This window comes from Larus michahellis, chromosome 1, assembly GCF_964199755.1.
Source record: "Larus michahellis chromosome 1, bLarMic1.1, whole genome shotgun sequence".
NCBI classification, from domain to species: Eukaryota; Metazoa; Chordata; class Aves; order Charadriiformes; family Laridae; genus Larus; species Larus michahellis.
The window spans coordinates 56968885-56991869 of record NC_133896.1 but is presented as its reverse complement, the minus strand read 5'-3'; the positions used below and the strand labels follow the sequence as shown (position 1 = coordinate 56991869).

Sequence of the window (22985 nt, the reverse complement as noted above, 5' to 3'; positions counted from 1 at the left end):
TACATATACTCCTGATGTTTCCACGTCCTAGGGGTGCTGAGAACTGCTGCTGCCTACGAATAAGACTGAAGAGGATCCAGGTTGCCTGGTGTTTTTTATTTTCTTTAGCTGAAGTTAGACTTGAGTTCAGCCCCAACTGTTTTCAGTTCTCTCTTGCAGTCATCACCCCCCCCTCCTCTCCTTCAGGGACTGAGCGGGGGGCGGAAAAAAAGCAGCAACTTTTGTCTGGGGCTTTTCTCTGAGAATTCAGCCTTCCCTGAGCTGCGGAGAGCCAGGGGGCAGATGCGTGTCATAGAAACATAGAATTAGAATCATAGGATGTGTTGGGTTGGAAGGGACTTTTAAAGGTCATCTAGTCCAACCCCCCCTGCAGTAAGCAGGGACATCTTTGGCTGGATCAGATTGCTCAGAGCCTCATCAAGCCTGGCCTTGAATGTCTCCAGGGATGGGGCCTCCACCACCTCTCTGGGCATCCTGTTCCAGCGTCTCACCACCCTCATTGCAAAGAACTTCTTCCTAATGTTTAGTGTGTCCTTCCCCCCGGCCCGCTCCCTGGGAAAGCAGAAACCCCTGGAGACGGGCCGCCGAGGGTACCTACCGCTCGCCCACCACCTGCTTCGTGTTTCCTACCTGGCTCTGACCCAGCCACCCGTCTCCCACCCCCTCCCCACCTCCTCCCCGCGGTGCCCCTCCCTTGCGAGGGGAGCGGGCGGGCACCGACTCGGGGCGAGGAGCCGGGGGTGGGTGGCTCCGCCAGCCCCGGCCGCCGGTACACCGGGCCCCCACCGGGACCCTCCCAGGCCCCGCCCCCCGATGCCCCACCCCCTCGCGTACCACGCCCACTTCTTTACCACGCCCCATCTCAGGCCACGCCCCGTAGGCCTCCGCCCCGCCCCTGGGCTGGCGGCGGCGGCGGCGGGCGGCGGCAGCGGCGGCAGTCGGAGCGGCCGCCCCCATGTCGGGCCCGCGGGGCGCCCTGCAAGCCTGGTGCCGGCGGCAGTGCGAGGGGTACCGCGGCGTGGAGATCCGCGACCTCAGCGCCTCCTTCCGCGACGGCCTGGCCTTCTGCGCTATCCTCCACCGCCACCGGCCCGACCTGCTGTGAGTCTGGCGGCGGCGGCCGGGTGCAGGCCGCGCGGTCACCGGCCTCGCTTCGCCCGGCGGGGCCCGGCTCCGGCCCGCGGTCGCTGGGGGGGAGGAAGAGGGGGGGAGGAGGAGGAGGAGAAGGAGAAGAAGGAGGAGGAGGAGGGGGTGGCGCCGGGAGCCCGGTTTCTGGAGGGGCCGAGTCCTCTGTGCCCCTTTGCCGCCCTCCCGGGGGGTTCTCGGGGAGCTGGAGGCGCCGTAGGGAACGGCTCCAGGCTGGCCGGCAGGGAGGGACCGGGTCTCCCGGTGCATAGGCGTGGGCAAGGGCTCGTGGGGCGGGGAGGGGGGGGGAGCTCAGAGCACAGCAGTGGCTCCATCACTTTCCAAAATACTGGGATGAAGGATGCCATGATTCTGGAGCGAGTCCAGAGAAGGGCAAGGAAGCTGGTGAGGGGTCTGGAGCACAAGTCCTACGAGGAGCAGCTGAGGGAACTGGTGTGCTTCAGCCTGGAGAAAAGGAGGCTGAGGGGAGACCTTATTGCTCTCTACAACTACCTGAAAGGAGGCCGTAGCAGGGTGGGGGTCGGTCTCCCAAGTAACAGGCGATAGGACAAGAGTAAATGGCCTCAAGTTGTACTAGGGGAGGTTTAGATTGGATATTAGGAAAAAATTTTACATTGAAAGGGTTATCAAGCATTGGAAGAGTCTGCCCGGGGAAATGGTGGAATTGTCATCCCTGGAGGTATTTAAAAGATGGGTAGACGTGGTGCTGAAAGACGTGGTTTAGTGGTGGTTGTTGTCTGTATTAGGTTGATGGTTGGACTCGATGATCTGAAAAGTTCCTTCCAGCCTAGACAACTCAATAATTCTGTCATTCTGTGTTTCAGTGGGCAACCTTCTAACCTGGGCTCGCAGACCCACCAAGGTCAGGGTTAGCAGGAGTCATGTGGTTTAAGGCCGAGGAGAGCATGGAGGTGGGCTAGGTCCAGACTCGAGCTAGCGTGCTGCCGTACACCCCACTGGGAGCGGTGCCGGCCAGGGAGGAGGCACGGTGTTGGCAGCTGGGCACAGGGGTGTTTTGCCTCTGCGAGAGGTGGGCATTCCCACTTCCCCAGGCCCAGAGTCCTGCCTGGGACAGGGACATTCCTGTCTGCCAGAGGCAGCCACTTGGAAACATGCAGAGCCCTGTACCAGGTTGCTTCTTGCATTTGCTTCCAGCTTGTTTGCTGTGGATGCCGCAGTGAAAGCAGGAGGTAGCAAATACCAGCAGGAATGTCGAGCCTTGCTAGCCTCCCCCGGCAAAATGGCTTGGAGTTGAGTTTCCTCTGGCCGCCTCCCTTTGGCAGGGTGGCTCCGAGGGGGAATATGGGGTTCAAGAGGCAGACGGCGAGTTTGGGATTGCTTGGGGGCACAGTGTCAGGCTGGAGAAACTGGCTGAGCAGCTGGAAGGAATCTGCCCCGACCTGCCGCCATAACCCTGCCTGCCCCGGCGCTGCTGGCAATCCACCTCCCATCTGCTCTAATCTTTGGTAGCCCTTGTGATGCAGGTAGGCATCGCCCCACCTTGCCGTGCCTCCGGCATGCACGCGCTGCTTGCCCGTCAGCAAAGCCTGGTGGTTGTGTCTCCTGTCACATTCTGCTCCAGGACTGGTGGTTCTTCCTCTGAGATTGCCTGAATTGACCAAATCCTCTTTTATCGGCTGGCCCTGGGATGGCCTGTTGTCACGACAGTAACAAAAAAGGCTATCTCTAGCAGGTAGAGGGTTGGCAGTGACGCTGCTGTGGAGCTGTGGTACCCATGAGAGGGCAAAATAGCCCCATGTTCTTACAGACTAGAAACCGAACTGCTGCCTGCTGTGTTTCAGGTGGCTGCCACAAAAGCCTCAGCGTGGCTTTCGGGAGCCACCAAGACGTACGGGGACTTTGTATTGCTCTGGGTCTTGATGGAGCTGAGTGGTCATGTGTCCCAGCAGCTCCTCTGTGGTGTAGCTCGCTCTGACCAGCTGGGCCAGAGCCTCTGAAAACTCTCCTGGTTGCAAGGCTGCTGGAGGGGGAGGAGGCAAATTAAGGACAGGAACACCAGCAACTCCTGTGTTTCTGAATTTTTTAAATTTTATTTTTGGTGAGTGGCACAGCAGCTGGGAACTGCAAAGCAGAAGTTCAGCAAAAGCTTACAACCAGCACCGCTAAAACCAGCTTTCCCATTAACCATATTTACCATCCCATTAAGCAGCAGCCACTGCTCTTAAGTTGTCAGTGGGCTTAAATCTGCTCCTGGCAGATGTCCTAACTAAATGCTTCACAGTTCCTCTGCACGAGCTGTATTGTAGAGACAAAGCCCAGGGCCTTACAAGGACATGGCATGTTGTAGAAGGATTTTTTAGAGGGTGGTCAGGAGAGTAGCATCATTTCATCTGATTCCAGCTTCTTCAGCCTGTCCCAATTTGGAAGTGGGAAGACTGGATCGGTGGCAGTAAATATCCTGACGGCAGAGGGAAAAGTGGTTGCCCTTCTTTTCTTCTAAAGTGCTTTCAGTCAGCCCAGTAATGGGACTTGGCAGGGATCTGCGAGTACGTTTCTGACCTTGCGTGGTCTTCCTTTGTGCGGGGATCTCCTGGCCTGTGTGAGGCGGCCGCGCTGCTCCCCAAAGGCTGAAGTTCCTCTGTACTCGGCTGCTTCCCTGCTTCCTGCTGGCTTCCCCTTGGGCCGCAGAGGGGAGGAATGAGTGCATCCGTACAGGAGCTGAGCTGGAGCTCTCGCCTCTACCTGTGTGGCACTGCTCCTCTGGCACCATGTTCCTCCAGGCTTTCTTTTGCTGCTGTGGTGGCTGTTGGTCTGTCCTGCTTGTCAGACCCTGCCCGGATGCCCCCCTGTTGCACTGCTGTGATGGTGGGTGACACTCTGGGGGAGGCTGTCGTGAAAGGCCATAGGGGTAAGTGAGGTCGAGGACAGTTTTCTGTATGACCCTTGGTTTGAACACAATTGTCTTGGGATAAGGCAGGTGGCATCAGAGGGATGCTCCTCTGGTGAGCTTCAGAGCAGCTCCTGCAGAGCTCTTGGAAACAGTCGGGTTTTTTGTGTTTTTTTTTTTTCTGAAACAAGTAGACTGGAAGTGCTCAGTGTCTGCTGAATCCGGCTAAAGGTGTCTTGAACTGACCACCAAGGATGAGGTGCATATCTGCAGGACCTGTGTGTTGAACCATGAAGCTGAAAGTCCCTGACTCTAGCTCCGCTACTGTACACACCCTGCTTGGTTTCACGGCCTTTATCTCCCAATCAGGGAAATGGGAAACCTGGATTTAGCCTTTGACTACGCTGCTGGCTGTGTGATCTTGAGGCGAGACATTTAATCTCTTCTTTTCCCTTGTCAGTTAAGCTGGAAGCGTCCAGGCCAACTTGACAGTGGACCGTGGGGATTAATGAGTTTGTTTGCTCAGTGCTCTAGAAATCTAAAGCACGAAATTAGTGTTTACAAGGCATTTGCCACAGCTTAGTGAAGCAAAAAGCATCTTTCGGCGGCCCAAGCTGTACAGCCTCCCTGGAGCTCAGGGGAGGTTCTTGGCATCCTCCCTGACCCAAGAATAAGAGAGCATGGCACATGCCTTTTGAGTGCTAAGAGAGATGGAGGCTTGAGGAAAACAGGAGATGAGCGCCATGCATTAGAAACGTTGGTTTGTGTCCCCAGAGCCGTGGGTTCGGTTACAGGCAGCATCACAAATCTTGTTTGTTCCTTCCCATGTACTGCCTGCATTTCCCTGACAAGACCTGGAAAGCTGAAGGGCCTATTATGCGGCGCTGCCGTTAAAATGCTCATGATTTATATTTGAGGAATCCAGGAATTTGCTCTGGTTTTAGCTGTACGGCACACCCTTCCCCCTTCCCTGGGTCTGCTGTGCTCCCTGGCAGCTGCCCTAAACCCCGGAGCGCTTAGTGGCTCTGTATGTATCTAATTAGGTAAGCGCTTGGGATGTTATTTGCATGGAAATATTACTCCAGGATATGCTGCGACGCTGGGGCTTGCTGAGTCAAGATGGTTGTTCGACTGGGATGGCCGGAGTCTCGCCTGTTCTTACATCCGATCCCTCGGACTGGTGCGTTGTCAGGAGAGGAGCCTGAGCAGGGCTGGATGAAAGGCTGCTGAGATCAGGGCAAGGAGATAATGTGACATGTGGCCGCGTGTCACAGGGCTGCAGGATGGCAAGTTCTGGTCTTTCTGCAGAGGAGGCAGTTTATAGAGGGAAAAGGGGTGTGCCTGGGGTGGCTTTTCCCCATGCCTGAGAGGCCGTGCTCCTTGTACGTTGGTACGGGGAACGTGCCCGGAGCCGTGGGGATGCCACACAACAGAGCGGCACGTGGGATGGTGCAGACCGTCAAGGTCCTGCTTGGCTTGTTTGGAGAGGGAGCTGGAAAATGCAGTGGAGAGGAACCGAATAAACTGTGGTCATTAAATCACCGTACTGATGGACTTCAGTATCTCGGGTAAAAGCTGAGAGTCTGCAATTCTGCATTAGGGAAAAAATCTCCTTGTATTCCCTTGCTGCTTGGTAGCCCCCCTATTACCTCTTGAGCTTCACATCCTCTCTGCTGACATCCGCTTTCCCAGGCAGATTTGCCTCGGTTTACTAAAAAGGCTTTGGTTTGCTGCGGCAGAGTGGAATGGACACGAAGTTTTGTTTGTCAAAAAATACTATCCCAGCCCGGGCCACCAAGGAGTATTCAAGCTTCCAGCTGCACCACTCCCATATCCTGAAAGTGAGGGCATTCAAAATTAAGGTCATGAATGTTTAGAGGGCAGTTGATATATAACTTTGCTGTCATCGCTCCTCCTGTGTTCCCAAGCTGGTATTTTCTTTAAAAGGAAAAGAAAAAAAAAAAGAAGTAAGGTTAAAGGAGTTCTCTAGCCCAAAAAAAAAAAAAGAAAAAAAGAAAAAGACTTGGGGAAAAAGCATCTCCCAGTGGAAACTAGTCATAAATACAAAAAAGGCACTAGTCATCAAAATACATCAAAGCTAAGGCTGTGGCTGAAGCCTTTTCTCACCAGCGTGCAGAGAGGGAAAAGTTGTGGTATTTTGAGCAGGCCGAGTTCTGTGCATGTATTTGCATGAGCCTTCGGAAATGCGCTTAAAACCTGTCTTCTCTGTGTGTGCGCCGCGTTTGCTCCCGCAGCAGCGAGCGGCTGCAGTTTCATTTATCTGGGAGGAAACGGCACCAGCAGCCTCTCGCTTTTGAACGGCGGAAGCGTAATTTTATGGTGTCGCAGGCGGCTGGGAAAATCTTCCTGAGCTCGTCGCGGACTTCCTCTGCAGCATCAGGAAAGGCGCGCGAGGGGCTTCGAGAAGGAAGGGGCCGGTTGCCCTGCGGCGCGGCGCCGGGGCGAGTTGGCTCCGTGTTACAGGAAAAGGCAATAAAATCCAAAGGGGGATGGAGGAAGGGAGGGCTCACGCAGCCCCTCTCCATGGGCACACGGCTCAGGATTCGCCTTCTCGCCCAATTCCTGCATGTCGCCTTTGTGGCTGGGAGGGACGTTCTTCACCCCCTAATCTGAATTGTCTTTCTGGGTTGATCTCCCAAGCCTTGGCACCTCTCTCTGGGCCACTGGGGTGGCTCCACCTGACCCTAAGCCTCTCTGGGTTGTGTCCTCCTCCGTGAATCCAGCTCACAGGCACACTGAGCTGCTGCATGAGGGGGGTTTTTTTTGGTAACACAGCTGAGATCCTTGGCAGGAAGGGGCTGTAATCACTTTAGCGTGATGCTGTTTTCACACATTATACCCACGCACACATGCAAAAGGCGTAACTAACTCCTTCCTGTATTTCTCCCCCTCTATTGAAAACTTGAGGACCGCTTTTACCCTCTACCCTCTGCTCCTCTGATGAAGGCAGCTAGTCAGTCCCTGTGGCTGGGCCGATTCGATCCCCCAGAGGGATCCAGGGGAACAAGTGAAATGGCACAACGTGCCTGGATTGGGAACTTCAAGGGTTCTTCTCTGTGCTCTGAGCGCGTTGCATTCGGCAAGTTGCCTCGCTGTAAAGGCTGCGGCTGAGGATGGTTTGCTGGGTACTGTGAGTGTTGGGCGGCAAGTGAGGACAGAAGTGCAGTTTAAGACCTTCTGTGTCACCCCAAATCCTGGGGTGACCCCAAATCCCTTGAGGTGGTGCAGGGGGGTTTGTCTAAGGACCTTTGTAGGTGGGAGAGATCTAGCACAGGCGACTCTTTCTCTTGAGGTGGGGGATCTGCTTCCCTGTCCTCCTCCACTGTTGTGCTGGTGGCCTCGGAGGGACAAGTTTGGGGTGATATGCACCCTGTCGTGCAGCAGTGTGTGGTGCTAATTGGACCGTAGCCCTGGTATTTCAGCAGCCTTTAACCATGAGGGCAGAACAAGCAGGTAATGAGAGACAAGAATAACATTTTAATTTCCTGGCCACCACCCATTTGGGACTTGCGTTCTTTTTTTAATTACAGTTTCCCTTTGGTTTCTTTTGTCCCTTTTCAACCTGAAATCCGGTTTTCCAAGGTTTTGTTTATCTGTGGTCTTACACGTTGAGTTGTAATGCCCCAGGAAGGTTGGCTGTCCTGAGAACCTGCAGGTGGTGGCATTGGAGCACTCTTCCTCTGCATCTCATGTGGCTTTTTTGTGCTTTCTCTTTTCCAGAGACTTTGATTCCCTCTCCAAGGATGATGTCTATGAGAATAACCGCTTGGTAAGTCCCTATTATGCTGTACACAAAAAGAGGAAGGGACATTAGGATGACTAGATGGAGGTCATATAGTGTGGGAGGACTTCGTGACGGTGGTGAGGGGGTGAGAAAAATCTGTGTTTGTAAGTAGGCAGGCATGAGCTTCTCTGGAAACATAAGGGAATCTGAAACATCAGCTTCCAGCGTGGACTGCAGAGAAGATAAGATGGTTATCCTGGTAGTTGCCAAGACAACGTCTCAGGTGAAGATTAAAATGGTGCAACATCTTCTTGACCTCAGCTGTTCTAGACTTGCAGACAATGGAAGCAGGAAGCTAGTTTTACTCCAAGCATAAGCAGAGAGGAAGGTTGTGCTGGACCTTGTCTGGTCTGCAACGTTCCCCTCCGGCTTGGGACAGCTGGAGCCAACAGCAGAAGTAGACAGTGGAGAATGGGAAGATGGACAACACCAGGGGCTAAGTGTAGGACAGAGCAGCAATAGCCTTGTTATTTTGCTGAGAGAAAGACCTAGTTGCTGCAGGTTCTATCTGATAGTCCATGGAGAGACATGGGCCAACGCTTTCCCAAGATGAGTTGAGTTAGGTCATTTGGGTTTTTGGGATTAGGGCTCTCCAGTTGGGTCCTGGCCATGCCCTTTCCTGGACTAATTTGCCCCTTTCAGCCATTAGCAGCTATCTTTTCCCACTTGAGAGCCATGCAACAGGTTTCTTGCCTAAGCATGGGTCTCTCGTTGCTCCCTGCTGCTTGCAGCCTTGTGACCAGCAAGGCTCAGTCCAGAGAACCAGCTTAAGGTTGGGCTGAGCAGAGCTGGGTGTCCACAGTGGGCATTTTACACCCCCAGTTACTGCAAATAGCCGTTTTCATTTACTTCTCCATTCCATTTCTTTGGATCCCACACCCTGCACAACGTCTTGCACCCCAGAGACCCTGCACTTTCAGTCTTTACTCACACCCTATACCTGGTACCTCGCTATTCAGTGCCCACACCACTCCCATCCCCTCCTGACTCGCTTTCCCTTCAGTCCCTGCCGTAGTCTTGCATCCCCTCTCCCTTGGAGATCATTGCGGTTACACTGCCCTCGGCACAGCAGCAGGATGGCTGCCGTCTAACCAGTAATCCACATACACCACCAAGTGGGAAGCTCTCAAACAGTTATTTTCTTCCTTCACTACTTCCTTTCAAGTAGTCGTGTATGTAGTTGTAGGAGCTGTGTGCTTCTAATCACAACGTCCTTGTCGTTTCTGCTCGCTGAGACACAGAAAAGCACTGAAGTGGCTTGTGCGTGGCAGGCTGCCGGCTGTTGAACAGAGAGGGCTGTGTTAATGGTGGGAGGGGACGACATGGCACCTCAGAGCATAAAAGGATGGGCAGGGTCAGTGTTTCTGTGGGGTGAGCATTTGGGGCGGCCACGGCTACTGCTCAAAAAAAGCTGGTGTTTGGCTGCATCGCTGGAATGATCTGCCAGCCCTCGGCCCTTCGCGGTGCCGGCTCTGTGTTGGGCACTTGTGTGAAGGCATTGATGGTGTGCCTATTTCACGGGTTGAAAAAACACTGGCTATTTTTCCAGTGAAAACAAGCCTCCTCGGAGTTACCCTCCCTGTCCCAGTGCAGCAGCCGAATGCCAATACCCCTCAGGTGGGAGCTGTAGGGGCACAGGCAGCTGAAATGACTTCGAGGAAAGGGCAGCTGCAGCAACTTGTTCCCTTGCTTCTGATGCCGCCTTTCCGTTCAAGTGGCATGTGTGGGAGCCACTGTCAGGGATGTTATAGGCTTACTACTTAACCTTTCCCAGGGCCTTTCCAACTTTATTTCTCTGTTATTTTTCAGAGAGCATCAGTTTTCTCTCCTTACCATCTCTCTCTGCTCTTTGTGCAGGCCTTTGAATTGGCAGAGCGGGAGCTGGGCATCCCAGCCCTGTTAGATCCCAATGACATGGTCTCCATGAAAGTCCCTGACTGCCTCAGCATCATGACTTACGTGTCTCAGTATTACAACCATTTCAACAACCCCAGTCAAGGTGAGTGTCCTCCCACCCCTCTGGCTTCCAGTTCACCCCCACTTGAGCACAGGAAACCCAGCATTATCTTGTCCTTCCCCCTTCCTATGGCAAATGGGAGCCGTGTGTGTTCATGGGGAAGGCGGGTGGAGTGGGTAGTACCTCTCTCTCCTGGATCTTGCTGGTGCTGGTGAGGAAGGCCCGTAACGCTGAGTGGAGTAGGATGAGGTTTCACAAGAGGTGGGGAATGATTTAACAGCTCAGGCTGCAGGAAGAGGAACGCCTTGTTTCTCCTCCCTCTGCGCTGCATTCCTGGTGCTTGGGTTGGGCCACCACCCCTGGTGCTCCTCAGACCCCTTTGTCATCTGCTTTCACCCAGTAACGTGGGAGAAAGCTAGATAGGCAGCCTGTCTACTGCAGCTAATTTTTATCACATCGGTAAGTGTAAAGCGACTGGAGGACAGGGAGGGGGTCCAGGGTGGAGTGTCTCAAATCAGCCCATCTATCCTTGCAACTGCAACCTGAGCTGGGCACTGCTCTGAGACAGCTCTCCCAGGACATTCCTCCTGGGTGGAGACTAGGGCTCCAGGTCTCCTCTGCTCTGCTCTCTAGCCGCAACGTCAGATAAATCTCTTCCACGTGTGTATGCTTCTCCAGGGATGCTGGCCTCCCAGCCAAGGACTCCCACTGGGGACTGGTGTGTGAGTGCCAGCCCTGACAGACAAGGGATGCTTCACAGACCTGCTGACAGCCTGGAACCCCTGGGGACCAGCGGGTCACAACAATACATCAGCAGCTACCAGGGGTGCTCTGGGCTTTACACATTGCTTAGGGAGATGGTTACAAGGAAGCCAAGCAGCATTTCATGAGTAAATCAAATCACAGTGAGAGGCTGGTGTCCCTGGGCCACAGAAGGGGGATCCGCAGCAGGGCCAGGCTCTCTGGCAGCCTCGCAGACAACCCATTATTAGACTGTGGTTGTCTCTTCCACCTAAAATAGGCACTGAAGTGTCGGGAGCAGCAATTCCTGTCCTATGTCACAAGGGTAGATGATTTTTTTTTTTTTTTCCCCTCCCCTTCCCCCACATGGGTGGTGTGAGTCACTGCTCCTCTTGGTGCCTGATCCTCCTTGACTTCTGCCTCCAGCCAGAGTCCCTCCGCCTATGAAGCGCTCAGCTTCTGCCTCCTCTCCTCCTCTGCTGTCGCACAAGAAGCCCGTGGCTGCGGTCGAGAGTTCCCCGGCACCACAGGTACCGCATTTCTCGATTCAAAGCTGTCCTGAGGCAGTGATGCTCCCTGTGCTGCGGGTGAGGAGGCGGGAGAGAGTCCGTCACAGCGGGATGGATCTTTGCAGGGGGCTACCTGTGTATTTTGGAGTGGGAGGGTTGTTTGGGATTTTGGTGCCTTGCGGGTCCCAGCTGAGAGAGTGATTTCTCTTTAGGAGTCTGTGGACTGAAATTTGTCCATATCAGGCAAGATTCTGGGCGGATTGGTGCTGGATGGTTCCTTGAGCCACCCAGGGCACAAGCACCCTCCTTCCTATGGGAGGATAACCCTGTAGCTGAGGAAAGAGCAGGAATGCGGGATTAGAAGAACAGAAAAGATGCCTTTTTCTTTCTTGGCCCTTTATTTCAGGTGTTAGCAGATGTCTGGGGTAGCACATTCTCCAAAGAGAGGGGGTTCCTCTTCCAGGTCCCTGCTGACTGTGGTTTAGATTAGTCCCTTCCACAGCCCTTCAGCCCTAGACAGGGGCAAGGCACCGTTGGGAGTGGCCCTTTCTAATTTGGGAAGAGGCAGCCTGCCTGTCACTGGACTCAGGGGCAGCTGTTCTGTGCCTTGTCAGGCCCTGAGTGTGCCACAAGCACTCAGCAGTGGCCCTTGCACAGGGAGCAGCTGCTGTGGAGGAGCCACGGGGTGGGGAGCAGCTCGTGGCCCCCATCCTGAGCTCCCCGTGCGTTGTGTCTCAGGACGATGCCCCCTCGGACCCGTCAGAGCAGTCCCAGCGCACCACGCTCAGCAGTACCTGCGCAGCCTGCCAGCAGCACGTCCATCTCGTCCAGCGCTACCTGGCCGAGGGCAAGCTCTACCACCGCCAGTGCTTTAGGTATGTGGTGGCCAGGCCTGGTGGGGTGGCAGCTCTCCTCAGCAAACTGGAGGTGTGTGGCCAGCTGCACCCTGTCTTTGTGTGTCCGTGTCCTTGGGCAACATGGAGCATCAATGGTAGTGCCTGAAATGATGCTGAAGAGGGTGCATTTGCCTGCCAGCCCTCTGTCCCAGAGGTCTGATTAACTCCTTGTTGTCCCACACTGTGCTGCTTGCCTCCCCTACTTCCTGCCTCCCCTCCTCTCTCGTGCTTTCCCACTTCACTGACTTGGGATCCCGGTCCCTTGTGCTTCTCCCACCTCCATAAACCCAGATGCTCTGCCTCTTTACCACCTGCATACTCGGAACCCTCACCACCACCTTCCAATGAGGTCTAAGCCAGGACATCATCCTGCAGACCTCCTTCCACCTACACTCCATGTCCTCAACTGGATTTACAGGCTCCCACGCTGCCTGGGGTGGTGCTGAGCTCTCAGGGGAGCATGTGGAGAGCTGCAGACTGTTACCAAACTGAGGAATGAGGGATTAGACGTCAGCAGCTCTGTGGTTACTCCCTGGATGCAGGTCCTTACCTGCAGCACCTGTGAAGTCATTTCACTTTGCTTTCCCTGCTGTGATGATGAAAGGATGAGATCTCTCCTGTGGGTCACAGGACAAGAGCTGGCAAGTGGGCAGCTGGCATCTGAGAACAGAAATAGTGAGCCACTGGGAAAGATACGGGAGGTCTCCTTCACCTGTATAAACAGTTCTTGCCTGAGCCAGCCGGGGATGTGTCATAGAAACAGTGTCGCAGGAAGAAGGCTGAGCTGGGGCACATCAAGCTTCCCATCTGCAGCTGTGGCAAAAGCAGGAGCTTTGGGCTGCAGGTGCAGCATTGCTCATGGGCTGGGAATAGGAGAGGTGCCACATCTGCCGTGGCACTTCAGAGTGATCAGTGACATCCCTGTAATTTTATCCTGAGTGTTTTGCCTCCTTATGCTTTTCTTGTCTTTTTTTTTGTTGTTGTTGTTTTTTTTCCCCCTGCTGATCCATGGGCACTGGTTGGTTGGGAATGTCCTGTGGCAGTGTTTTCTGTGGGCTGATGGGGGTAAAACCAAGACAAACCTCTTTCTCCCCTTGTCCGGTATTTCACCACACCCCTTCTCTCCAGAGCCCCTGTGTTCTCATGCTTCTGCTCTACATTTCAAAGGAAATCCCAGCCAACTGGACACCCAGAGCAGAATTCCTCACTAAAACTATCTGCTTGCAGTGTCGGGCAGCCAGCTGCTGCGAGCGCCAGGTATTCAGACAAGAAGGAACAAGCTTGGTTTTCATAGGAGTGCTTGATCAGCCTCTTGCCCTTGGCTCTCTTTCATGTATGCTATCCGCCTCCCTTCCCAGCTGGAACAGGCCTGACTTGGTTGCCAGTGCTGCGCATTACGCTTGCGCCTGGAGGGCTTCGTTAGGGCGGATTCAAAGGCTCGGTGGAAAAAGAGTGGATGATCCAAGATGTGGCAGACAGTGAAGGACGGGGAAGCTATTAGCCCAGTTTCAACAGGGCAAAGCAGAGTGTAAGAATGGCCTTACTGTGTCGTTCCAGCCAAATGCTGTGACCCTGGTGGGGGCCATGGTCAGCACCAGCGGGGGTGAGCGTGAGACCAGGGTAGGCTTGTACACTGCTTCTCCTGACTACTCTTCAAGCCTCCAACACAGGGATTTCCAGAGTCGGAAATGGCGTCATTTTGTTTAATACTCAGAGGTTGGGGCGGTTGTTTTATTTTTTACCCCCCCCATAAATGTGTCTGATGGTTCTTTAACCTGCCTGGACCCTTGTCCCCCACAAGGCAGCCCGTAGCCTCCCCATGCCGGTTCTGAACCAGCAGCTCCCTAATTCCAGTTGATACTGCCTGTTTCATGTCTGTGAACAATTTATCCCTCTCCCCCTTCCAGGGCCACCTGTGATCTTGTGGCCTGCTTTTCTCTCCCCCACCAGCTGCATCTTTTCCAGGAAAACTGGGTTTCTACTTTTCCAGGTCTGGAAACCATGCTGTATCCCAATACCAGCTGTTGCCCTTCCACATTTATTAAATCCTTTCCGAGCTGAAGGAGGAATCCAAATGCGCACACAGTATTTGAGTTGTGAACTCCCCATGGGTTCATACAGTGGCATGGTGATGTTTCTCTGTTCCTCTCCTTTTCCGAGTGACTTACCCATGACCATGCTAGGATTTAATAGCAGGGGTGGGAACTAACTCCATGGCCCTGCAAGCGTCTGACAGCTGCATTGCCTTCCCTGAGGGGCAGGATGGCATCCGCCATCTCACAGGGCTCTCTCTTCTCATTGGCAGGTGTAAGGAGTGCTCCAGCACGCTGCTCCCAGGGTCATACAAGCCTGGATCAGAGGCAGGGACTTTTGTCTGCACTCAGCATCGTGGTAAATTGGCCATGAGTGGAAAGGCAGAGAGGAGGCCCAGCCCAGACCGACGGTCGCCAGAGCTGAGAACTGAAACTGGGGCTGGCAGCGTGGGTGAGGACACTGTCCCCGCAGGAGCGGAGGTGGGGAAGGATGATGGTGACTCCCTGGAGAGCGTGGCGGAGACGCATGTGCCCGCGGAGAGGCCAGCCAGCCCAGCGGAGAAGGACAGCCTGCCCAGCAAAGCAGAGACAGTGATGCCCCTTGCCAATGCAGGCAGTGGGGTGCCTGTCTCCCAAACTCCCCCCAGACCTCCCCTTCCCAGCAAGCCCATGGTGCTCACCCAGGACAAAGCGAGCTCACTGGACAGACGGCTCAGAGACACGCGGCCCACCCCTGCCCCAAGGAGGGCCACCGATGCATCAGCCCTCTCCCCTCCAACCTCTTACCCTGTCCCCCGGCCCAGGTCGACTCTCCAGGGCGAGGGCAGTGAATGTGGGCCTGGCATGGTGAACGGTAAGAGAGCAGGGCGGTGGCAGGGATTACCCTCCACCTCTGCAGTAGCTGAGGTGGTTGGCTGCAGGTCAGATTAGTTTTGCTCCTTCTCTGCAGCCTGATGTCCTTCTGCCTCCGAATAAATCTCAGGCTCGAACACCAAGCCTTTGATTGCCAGCCATCCCCGTAGCAGGAAGAGCAGCACTAGGTTTCTTGCCTGCCTGCTCCCTTGTAATTCTCTAGAGCTCGCAGGGGGATGCTGCCAGCATGGAGGGAAGGTGGCAGTGCTAGAGCAGTTCACAGGTGTGGGGACAGAGGGGCAGGTCAGTTCTCCAGGTGCAGCTCCAGGGGTGGGGTGGGGAGAAAAAGGCAAGGGAGATGTTTGGGGCTGACCGACTGCACCAACTGTGGGAGAAACGCCATGAGGTCTTCAGAGAGTGGGAACAGCCAGCCTTCCACAGGGAGATGCATGAGAAGTGCCTCATGTTGATTTAACTTCTTTCTTCATGTGCTTTTGGTGTTGTGACAGTCTGACCCTGTGTCTTTCTAGGTAGGGTACCTGAACCCAGCCCCCCTGTCCCAAAACCCCGAGGGAGACCCTGCTCCTCTGATCGGTAGGTCCTTCTGTTCGCAGGTCACCTGCAATCCCCACAGCGAGGAGGGGCTGTGGGGATGGCTCAGCTGTGGTTTCTTCTCCCACCTCTATCAGCCCCTGCTCTTTGGAGGATGTAGACTATCATCAGGTCCCTTCTCTTACCTAACGGGTGCCCAGTACAGTCAGGCTGACAGTGTTTGTTCATACCTCCCAGGGTCTTTGTCGCTTAGGGTTTGTAAAGAGTTTGGGGACTTCAGAAAGGTGCTTCTGTGGCACATGCAGACTGCCAGGTGCCTTGTGAAATGGCCCTGCTTGTGGGTGCTGAGAAGGGGACACTTGTCTGCCTCATGGAGGGTTTGTCCCGGGACAGGTCCAGTGCAGGGATTTTGTGAGTGCCCATCTGCAACCTTTACACGTCCTGGGCTCTTACCCAGCTCGCTGGCGCTGGTTCATTCTTACCTGCTCTTGGGACGGAGGTTGCACAAGTGCCGCACATGCGCAATGGCCAAGGAGCTGGTGCGTGCAGCAAGTGACAGCCGCTTTTCCGATGAACAGTGATTCACTGAGCCGTGGTGCGGGCTTGCCGTGGGCTCTGCCCCCAGAGGAGCAGTGGTGCTTTCTGCCACGGGAGTTGGTGAGGAGGAGTCTGTCCCTGGAACACTGGGACGATAAGGTGACAGGCAGCCCTCTGAAGTGTAGGAAGGGAGCGCGACCACAGAGGGCAGGTATCTGGTTTCGACTCCCCCTCCATGCACAGCCTGGGGAGCAGAGCTGGGTGTAGGAATGGTGTTGGGGAGGGAAGAACAGCTGTACCTGTAAAGCTCAGCCTTCACTGCTGTTTAGCAGATGGAGATTGTAATATTCAGAAAACAAAATGCTGGGCCCAGCGGGCGAGTAAGGCAGGCTGTGCTTCCCTCAGGCACATAGGTTTGTCCGCAGAGAACGAGACGCTTTGTGTCTGGGGAAGACTAGAGCCACCCTTGGCTGAGAAAGTTGCTTCTGCATGGGAGACATCCTCTCCATCCATCCTTTCCCCTGAGGGCAAAGTCCCTCTCCAGTGCCTCACCCTCCCAGCTTATCTCTGCTCCCTGCCACCTCTGTCTCTTTCTCTCTTCTCCCAGTGCTGGAGCTGCAGCAAGAGCCAAGGACCCACCATGGATGGCCTTAGTGCAAGCAGAGCCCAAGAAGAAGCCAGCTCCCCCTCCTCCCCCGGGCAGTGGCCATGAGACTCCAAGCAGGACTTCAGAGGAGGAGGATGGGGAGGGGGTGGGGAAAACCAAGAGCGAGGAAAACAGGTCTGATGTCACAGAGCCCAAACCATACAACCCCTTTGAGGAGGAGGATGAGGAGGAAGAGGAGAGTGCTGCCACCCAAAAGAGCACGCCTGAGCAGGAGCAGAGTGAGACTGCTGCCAAGCCTCTCCACCCCTGGTACGGCATCACCCCCACCAGCAGCCCAAAGGCAAAGAAGCGGCCAGCTCCACGAGCCCCCAGTGCTTCTCCACTAGGTGAGCTTCCCTGCACCCTCTTACCTCTCCTCCATAAACCCTGTGCAGTCCCTTGGAGGTTCCCCCTTCCCAGGATGCCTCCCCATCACCCTGGCAGGCCAGGTCTTTATGCAGGGATGGTTGTGCTGGGACTTGTGTTAGCCATGTCCTCTCTACCCACTGGAGCGTAACATTTTTGCAGGCAAGACCTTTTCTCTGCAGGGTCCCATCTGTCCTCTCTGAAGAGAGACAGACGCTGGTTCCCTTTGCACTTGTGACTGCCCCCAGTGTATACCACTCTCCCCTTCTCTCCTGGCTGCCCCCCACCCCCTTCCTCCCTGAGTTCTCCCTTTGCTTTGCAGCCCACCACCCTATCTCCAGGCTGTCGCACTCCGAGCCATCATCCTCCACCCCATCTCCAGCCCTCAGCCTCGAGAGCATCAACTCTGAGAGTTCAGCCAAGGTGCTGGGCGACGCCGATGAGGCCTCGGTTCCCAAAAGCTCTTCCGAGCCCACTGTCCACACGCCGACAGCCACCAAGACCTCTAGCACTGACACGCCGCTGGCCAGTGTCTCCTCCGGCGAAAGCCCTGCTGCCCCAGCCAGCCTCTCCACCAACTCCTCCTTCTCCTCCTCCAGCGAGCTGGCCAGCTTCAGCGGGGAGGCACAGACCAGCACCCCACACGCCAGCAGGAGTGTCTCCACCGGCAGCTTAAAGACCAGCCCCAGCCGGTTGCCCCCCAGGCCTCCTGCTGGGGCTAGCCCTACACCCATCCTCTTGGCTTCAGATGGGGGTGCTGGGAGCCCTAAAACCCCGTCCTCGCCCAAGCCACAGCTGAAGGTGAGATGGTGACCTGCCTCCCATACAGATCAGGGGCTTTTCTTCCCCATCCGTCACTCGGTCACAGTGGGGATCATGAGTCTGGGCTTGCCCCTTAGGTAGGTTTGGTGTGTGACCACCTGAAGCAAGCCTCAGGCATGTACTCGTTAAATGGTGGCTCTGCTTGTACTCTGCCTGCCCTGTGTGCTAGAGAAGAGGCAGGATGTTGTGTGGTCAGAGGAAATAGGAAAGGAACTGTGAAGGAAAATGTTTCAGCATGCTTGTTGGAGAGAAGCTGGGGAGCTGATGCCAAACAGGAGCACGGCTGTTCTTTGCCCGGTGGCTAAGCTGCTGATGGAGATCAGTGCTGTGTTCCTCCTCTAGGAGGGTGTGGGGCAGGACAAACCCTAGGGCTGCCCTGTCTACTCAGTCCCAGCTGTTGGGATGCTATATCCCTTCCCTTTCCTGGACCCTCACGTTATCTTCTTTTGTCCCCCAACTCCAGTCTTCTTGCAAAGAGAACCCCTTCAATCGGAAGCCATCGCCTGCCGCCTCTCCCTCTGCAAAGAAACCTCCCAAGGGCTCCAAGCCAGTGCGTCCTCCTGCACCGGGTCACGGCTTCCCACTGATCAAACGCAAGGTAAAAGGGCCCTTAGGAGCAGGGGGGGCAAAAGCCAGCTCTGTACTGTCCCCCAGGGACAGAGCTGTATGTGTGCACCCTGCTGATAGAGGTGTGGGTGGGGATGGCAGCAGGTGGCTGTGGCTGGGGAGGAGGATGATGTCTAGGCTAGACCCCGTTGATGGCAGCACCATGGTCTCCCTTTGCTCCAGAGTGAGATGGGGATTTCGGATCCACGCTTAAGTAGACTGTTGTCCCCCCTGCTTCTGTTGGTGTTCATCGGCCTTAGGGTTACCCCTGGGAACTGGAGGTTGATGGTAATGGAAGTTTCTGACTTGTCGTTTGGCAGGTGCAGACAGATCAGTACATTCCTGAGGAAGACATCTATGGGGAGATGGATGCCATCGAGCACCAGCTGGACCAGCTGGAGCACCGTGGGGTGGCCTTGGAGGAAAAACTTCGCAGCGCTGAAAATGGTACATGGGATGGGCTGTCTGTGGATGTGGGGCAAGACAGGACTCTAGGGCTGCCCTGTGTCCAGCCAAGGAGATAGCAGTGGTGACTTCCTCCCTGCTGATGCTGGAGTTAGGAGAGCACAAGGGGCTGTGCTGGGCTCCAAGAATGGTCACAGCCATTACCTTGGACATGGAGAACTCCCTAGAGTGGAAACAGGTGGGAGAAGAGAGAAGGTTTCTCTGGGGCTCAGGAACAGGCTGAGGTCAGATTTTCTCTAGCCTAGTCCCTATCTCCTGGCTTGGCAGGGCCCATCCTGCTGCTGGGTGGTGAGATCCTGCAGGGATGGGGATGGCTCTGAATTGTCCCTTTGCTTGGCAGACAGCCCTGAGGACAGCCTGCTGGTGGACTGGTTCAAACTCATCCATGAGAAGCACATGCTGGTGCGCCACGAATCGGAGCTCATCTACATGTAAGTGTGTGCAAGTGTGTGGGGAGGCACCGATGCCTTTGCAGGGAGCCCTGTCTCAGCCCTCCTGAAATTGTGCTTCCAGGGGAGAGCCTCACATGGCCTCCTTCCCTGGAGAAGGGAAGGAAGGAGGGCAAGCAGACAAATGTATCCAAACGCACTCAGAACTGACCCACAGCAAGTCACCAGAGCCCCTGCAGCATCTCCTCCAGGAAGGCCTTCAACAGCCAGGGCTGGTCCCTGCTGGTGTTTGGCTCCCTGACCCTTTGGCTCTACGGGATAAGACTTAGTTCTTTCCAGGCTCACCCCATACCTTGGGATGGGCCCCTCTGGAGCCTTGCAGTGGTTCCTGGCAGTGTCCCCTTCCCTTGCAGCTTCAAGCAGCAGAACCTGGAGCAGCGGCAGTCGGACGTGGAGTATGAACTGCGTTGCCTCCTCAACAAGCCAGGTAAATCATTGCTCTGGGTGCAGTTACCTCCAGTTTTCCCCTGGGTCTCATCTCGTGGGCCTCAGGTGAAGAGAGGCAGACCTTTAGGGATGCCAGCTCAATCGGCTGGCTTTAAAGCTGCTGCCCCATCTCATTGCATGCCCCCACCTTGTGCAGGGATGGGCTCCTTTTTTCCCCCAAGGGATGCCACCTACAGGGCTCTCCCTCCACAGCAGCGCTAGCCCAGCTGGCCCTGCAGCATGGCAGGGTAGCAGGGGATTGTGCTAGAGGGTCTCTCTCCCAAAGCTCTGAATTTCAGAGCTCCTTCAGTCATTTAATTGCCTGTCCTTCCTTGGGGTTTGGCTGGGTAGAGAAGGACTGGACCGACGAGGACCGAGGGAGGGAGAAGGTGCTGATGCAGGAGCTGGTGACCATCATTGAGCAGAGGAACGCCATTGTGAACTGCCTGGATGAGGACCGGCAGAGGTGAGTGAAGAGTGGGGTGGGCTGGAGGAGAGAAGCGTAGCCCCTCTGACTCAACGCCACACGAGTGTCTTGTGGGGGTGTCCCAAGATGTCCCTGTTGCTGACGTCTTTCATAGCCTTCCCAGTTCTTGTCTGTTTGAATGTTTGAATGCCTTGTGTGGGAAAGACAGGGCAGGACTTGCAGCACGTGGGATTTATCCTGCTGGTAGCAAATGCGCACAAGACAGTGATGGATCTGCCCTCCATGGCTTATAAGTAGGAGGCTCTCCAGCCTTGAACAATACAGCAGCTGTTTTCAGAGCTGAATTGCTGACCTATTTCCCATTCTTTCTTTCAGAGAAGAGGAGGAGGATAAAATGTTGGAAGCCATGATTAAAAGGAAAGGTAAGAAAAAATCGGGAAGTTTTCTGGAGTGATGTTTTCACTGCTGACCCCAGCGAGGGGCAGCATAAGCCAGTCATGAAATTCTGTGCAGAAGGAGAGACTGAATCTATTCTGCACAGACTCTGGAGCCTTTCCTTTAGGGCCGTTAAAGTTTGGGGCACAATTGTGCCGCGCGCCCCTGTTACCGCAGAAAGAAGTGTGCATACAGTGGAGGGCTTTGATTTGTGGCTCTCGCCTTTGCCCGTTTTCATGCGTGTGTGTGTGTGTGTGCAACCATCAGCATCCTGCAGTAACAACCTCCCTTTGCAACCCCAGAATTTCACAAGGAGACGGAGCCTGAGAGCAAGAAGAAAGGCAAATTCAAGCCCATGAAGGTGCTTAAGCTGCTGGGCAACAAGCATGACTCCAAGAACAAGTCGCCCAAGGAGAAAAGCTAGAGCAGGGGAACACCAGCAGCGGGAAGGATGTACTGCCCGACTGTCCTGGCCTCTTGGCAGCTGGCTGGGACACTGCCAGGAAGGGGGGCTTGTCTCCCTCCCCTCCCCTTGCCTCTCCCCCTGCTCCCTCCCCAGGCACTGGAGCTGCCACCCCAGGGAGACACCAGCCCTCTGCCCGGAGTGAGGGAGTCCGACCAAAGCGCTCCCCTTCCCGAGGCTGTGGAGGAGCCTGACTGTCCCCTCCGTGAAGCCTTGCTAACGAGGCGGGGAGAAAATGGATTTGCTTTACGGATACGTCGCCCCATTGCGTGTTCTTGTTATTAACTGAGAAGCAAGCCAAGGAGTTTGGTGTTGTGGGAAAACTTGCACTAACTGCCCCCCGTCCCTTCTCCCGCTCTAACTGTGACAGTTCCACGTGCCTCTGACTTCTGCCAGGAGGGGACTGGGCCTGCCTGTCCCTGCCTCCCCGCTCTCGTCCCCTTCCTGTCCTGTTTTTAACTTCAGGAGAAAACTCTGGCATTAGAATCAGTATTCTTTAGGTTTTACTGGCCTAAACTAAAATGTTAAGAAAACACTCCCGCATCACAAGGCTCTAGAGCCATAGCCAAAAAAATAACTGGTGCCCTATTTATTTTTGAGCTGTCCCCTCCCTCGAGCACCAGGGCTGGGTGGGCTCCGTTAGAGGGGTGAGAGGACCCAAGGGGACGGTGTACAGCTGCTAGGACGTAGCTTGCTCTCCCTACTCAGGACATCTTACCCCCCCCTGCTGCTAAACACCGCTGACTCTGCTGCCTTCGGGGGGGAAGGAGGAACATTCCTTTTCCAGGCAAGGGCAGAAAAGCTCAAGACTGACTCAGTGCCAGCAAGGGGCACTAAGCTTATGCCCCTGCTCACCAGTGCCACCCTTGAGCGGCTGGGGAGGGAGGCACGGTCACAACTGACAACTGACCTGTATCCAGCTTCATCTGTGTATACTTTAAAAAGTGTGCAGGGCTTGGCTGGTTATTTTTCACACCTCCTTTACTAGATGAATTCAAACCCACCCTAAAACTTTTTAAACCTCTTATTTTATTTGTCATGTGTGTGTGCGTGTGTGTACAATGGAGGAGGGAATGGGGGGGGCGGTGTTCTTCCAACCATCCCTTCTTCCTTCCATGTTTCTTTCCTGCCTTCTCCTCCCAGGCAAGGAGCTATTTATTGAATTATTGGATCAGTCTGAATTAGCGTCTCATGAGTGTCTGGTTGGTCAGCTGTTCATCACGCCTTCTCATTAGCAAATTAGACACAACCAGCCCCGAGCAAACTGCTGCAGTCCCTTCTAAAAACCCAACAGGCTTTAGCCAAAACACTCTCAGAGCCGTGCCTTGCAAGGTGGCTGGCGTAGCATTCTGGAAAGGGATCCTCATTTCCCAAAACCTGAGGGACCCAAGCCCCTCCTCAGTCCCAGCATGGCCACCGTGGCTGGTGGGTGACACATGCAGCCCCACGCTGGTGAGACCATCTTGCTCTTGCCATAGCCCAGCAGGCTGATGAGGAGCAGTGGTAGGAGAGGGGAGATCGCAAAGCACAACTTTTCTCCAAGGAGAAACAAACCCACTTCAGAGCCTGCTGTCACGACACTGTTGCCAAAGGCCATTGGGATCGCTGCAGCCTGACACCCCTTGGCCACGCGCCTGGTCAGAACTCTGATTTGTAAATTATACTGTACTAACTCCGTGACTTCCATTCACCTGAACAGAAATAAAAGAAACAATGGATTTAAAAACCTATTGCGGCTTAGGTTTCTGGTTCCTTTGTGCACTCTTGCTGTCCTGGGGACAGGGCATGCTGCCTGCCTTTGGGGAGTGGCTGACGACTATTGCTAACAAGCAGATGATGGGATCTTAAGGAAACCAGGGTGCAGATTTTATGCTGGGATTTATGCAGGAATAGCAGGGCATCATGCCCCGGCCTGCTGGAGGACAGAGGTGGGGCAAACAGCCGTTTCCAGACTGCGGGAAGCCAATGGCTATTCTGCATACCATGCTTTCAGGAACCAAAAAA

At 54.9% G+C, this 22985-nt stretch overlaps 1 protein-coding gene across 3 annotated transcripts; it reads left to right on the top strand.

Moving 5' to 3' along the window:
- Window positions 1–891: 891 nt before the first annotated feature.
- Window positions 892–22711, top strand: MICALL1 (MICAL like 1). 3 transcript variants are annotated; one of them, XM_074579296.1, is made up of 16 exons: window positions 892–1101; window positions 7736–7784; window positions 9657–9798; window positions 10924–11027; window positions 11745–11881; window positions 14208–14788; window positions 15318–15381; window positions 16484–16869; window positions 17211–17689; window positions 18174–18308; window positions 18637–18763; window positions 19122–19212; window positions 19584–19657; window positions 20008–20122; window positions 20459–20505; window positions 20821–22711. In XM_074579296.1, exons 1-16 carry the CDS (start codon window positions 956–958, stop codon window positions 20940–20942), a joined length of 2799 nt encoding a protein of 932 aa, XP_074435397.1. In that variant the 5' UTR covers window positions 892–955; the 3' UTR covers window positions 20943–22711. The 3 variants fall into 3 exon arrangements, with proteins under 3 accessions (XP_074435397.1, XP_074435406.1, XP_074435416.1); XM_074579315.1 differs by lacking the exons at window positions 892–1101; window positions 7736–7784 and having other exon boundaries at window positions 9660–9798; window positions 10928–11027; XM_074579305.1 differs by lacking the exons at window positions 19584–19657; window positions 20008–20122; window positions 20459–20505; window positions 20821–22711 and adding an exon at window positions 19295–19567.
- The last annotated feature ends 274 nt before the right edge of the window (window positions 22712–22985 follow it).

What these genes read in the sequence shown, in the direction of transcription:
- MICALL1 (XM_074579296.1), top strand. Translation starts at nt 956, where the DNA reads ATGTCGGGCCCGCGGGGCGCCCTGCAAGCCTGGTGCCGGCGGCAGTGC. An exon ending in CGCCACCGGCCCGACCTGCT is followed by an intron (nt 1,102 to 7,735) that starts GTGAGTCTGGCG and finishes TCTCTTTTCCAG; the next exon opens with AGACTTTGATTCCCTCTCCA. An exon ending in TTTCAACAACCCCAGTCAAG is followed by an intron (nt 9,799 to 10,923) that starts GTGAGTGTCCTC and finishes TTCTGCCTCCAG; the next exon opens with CCAGAGTCCCTCCGCCTATG.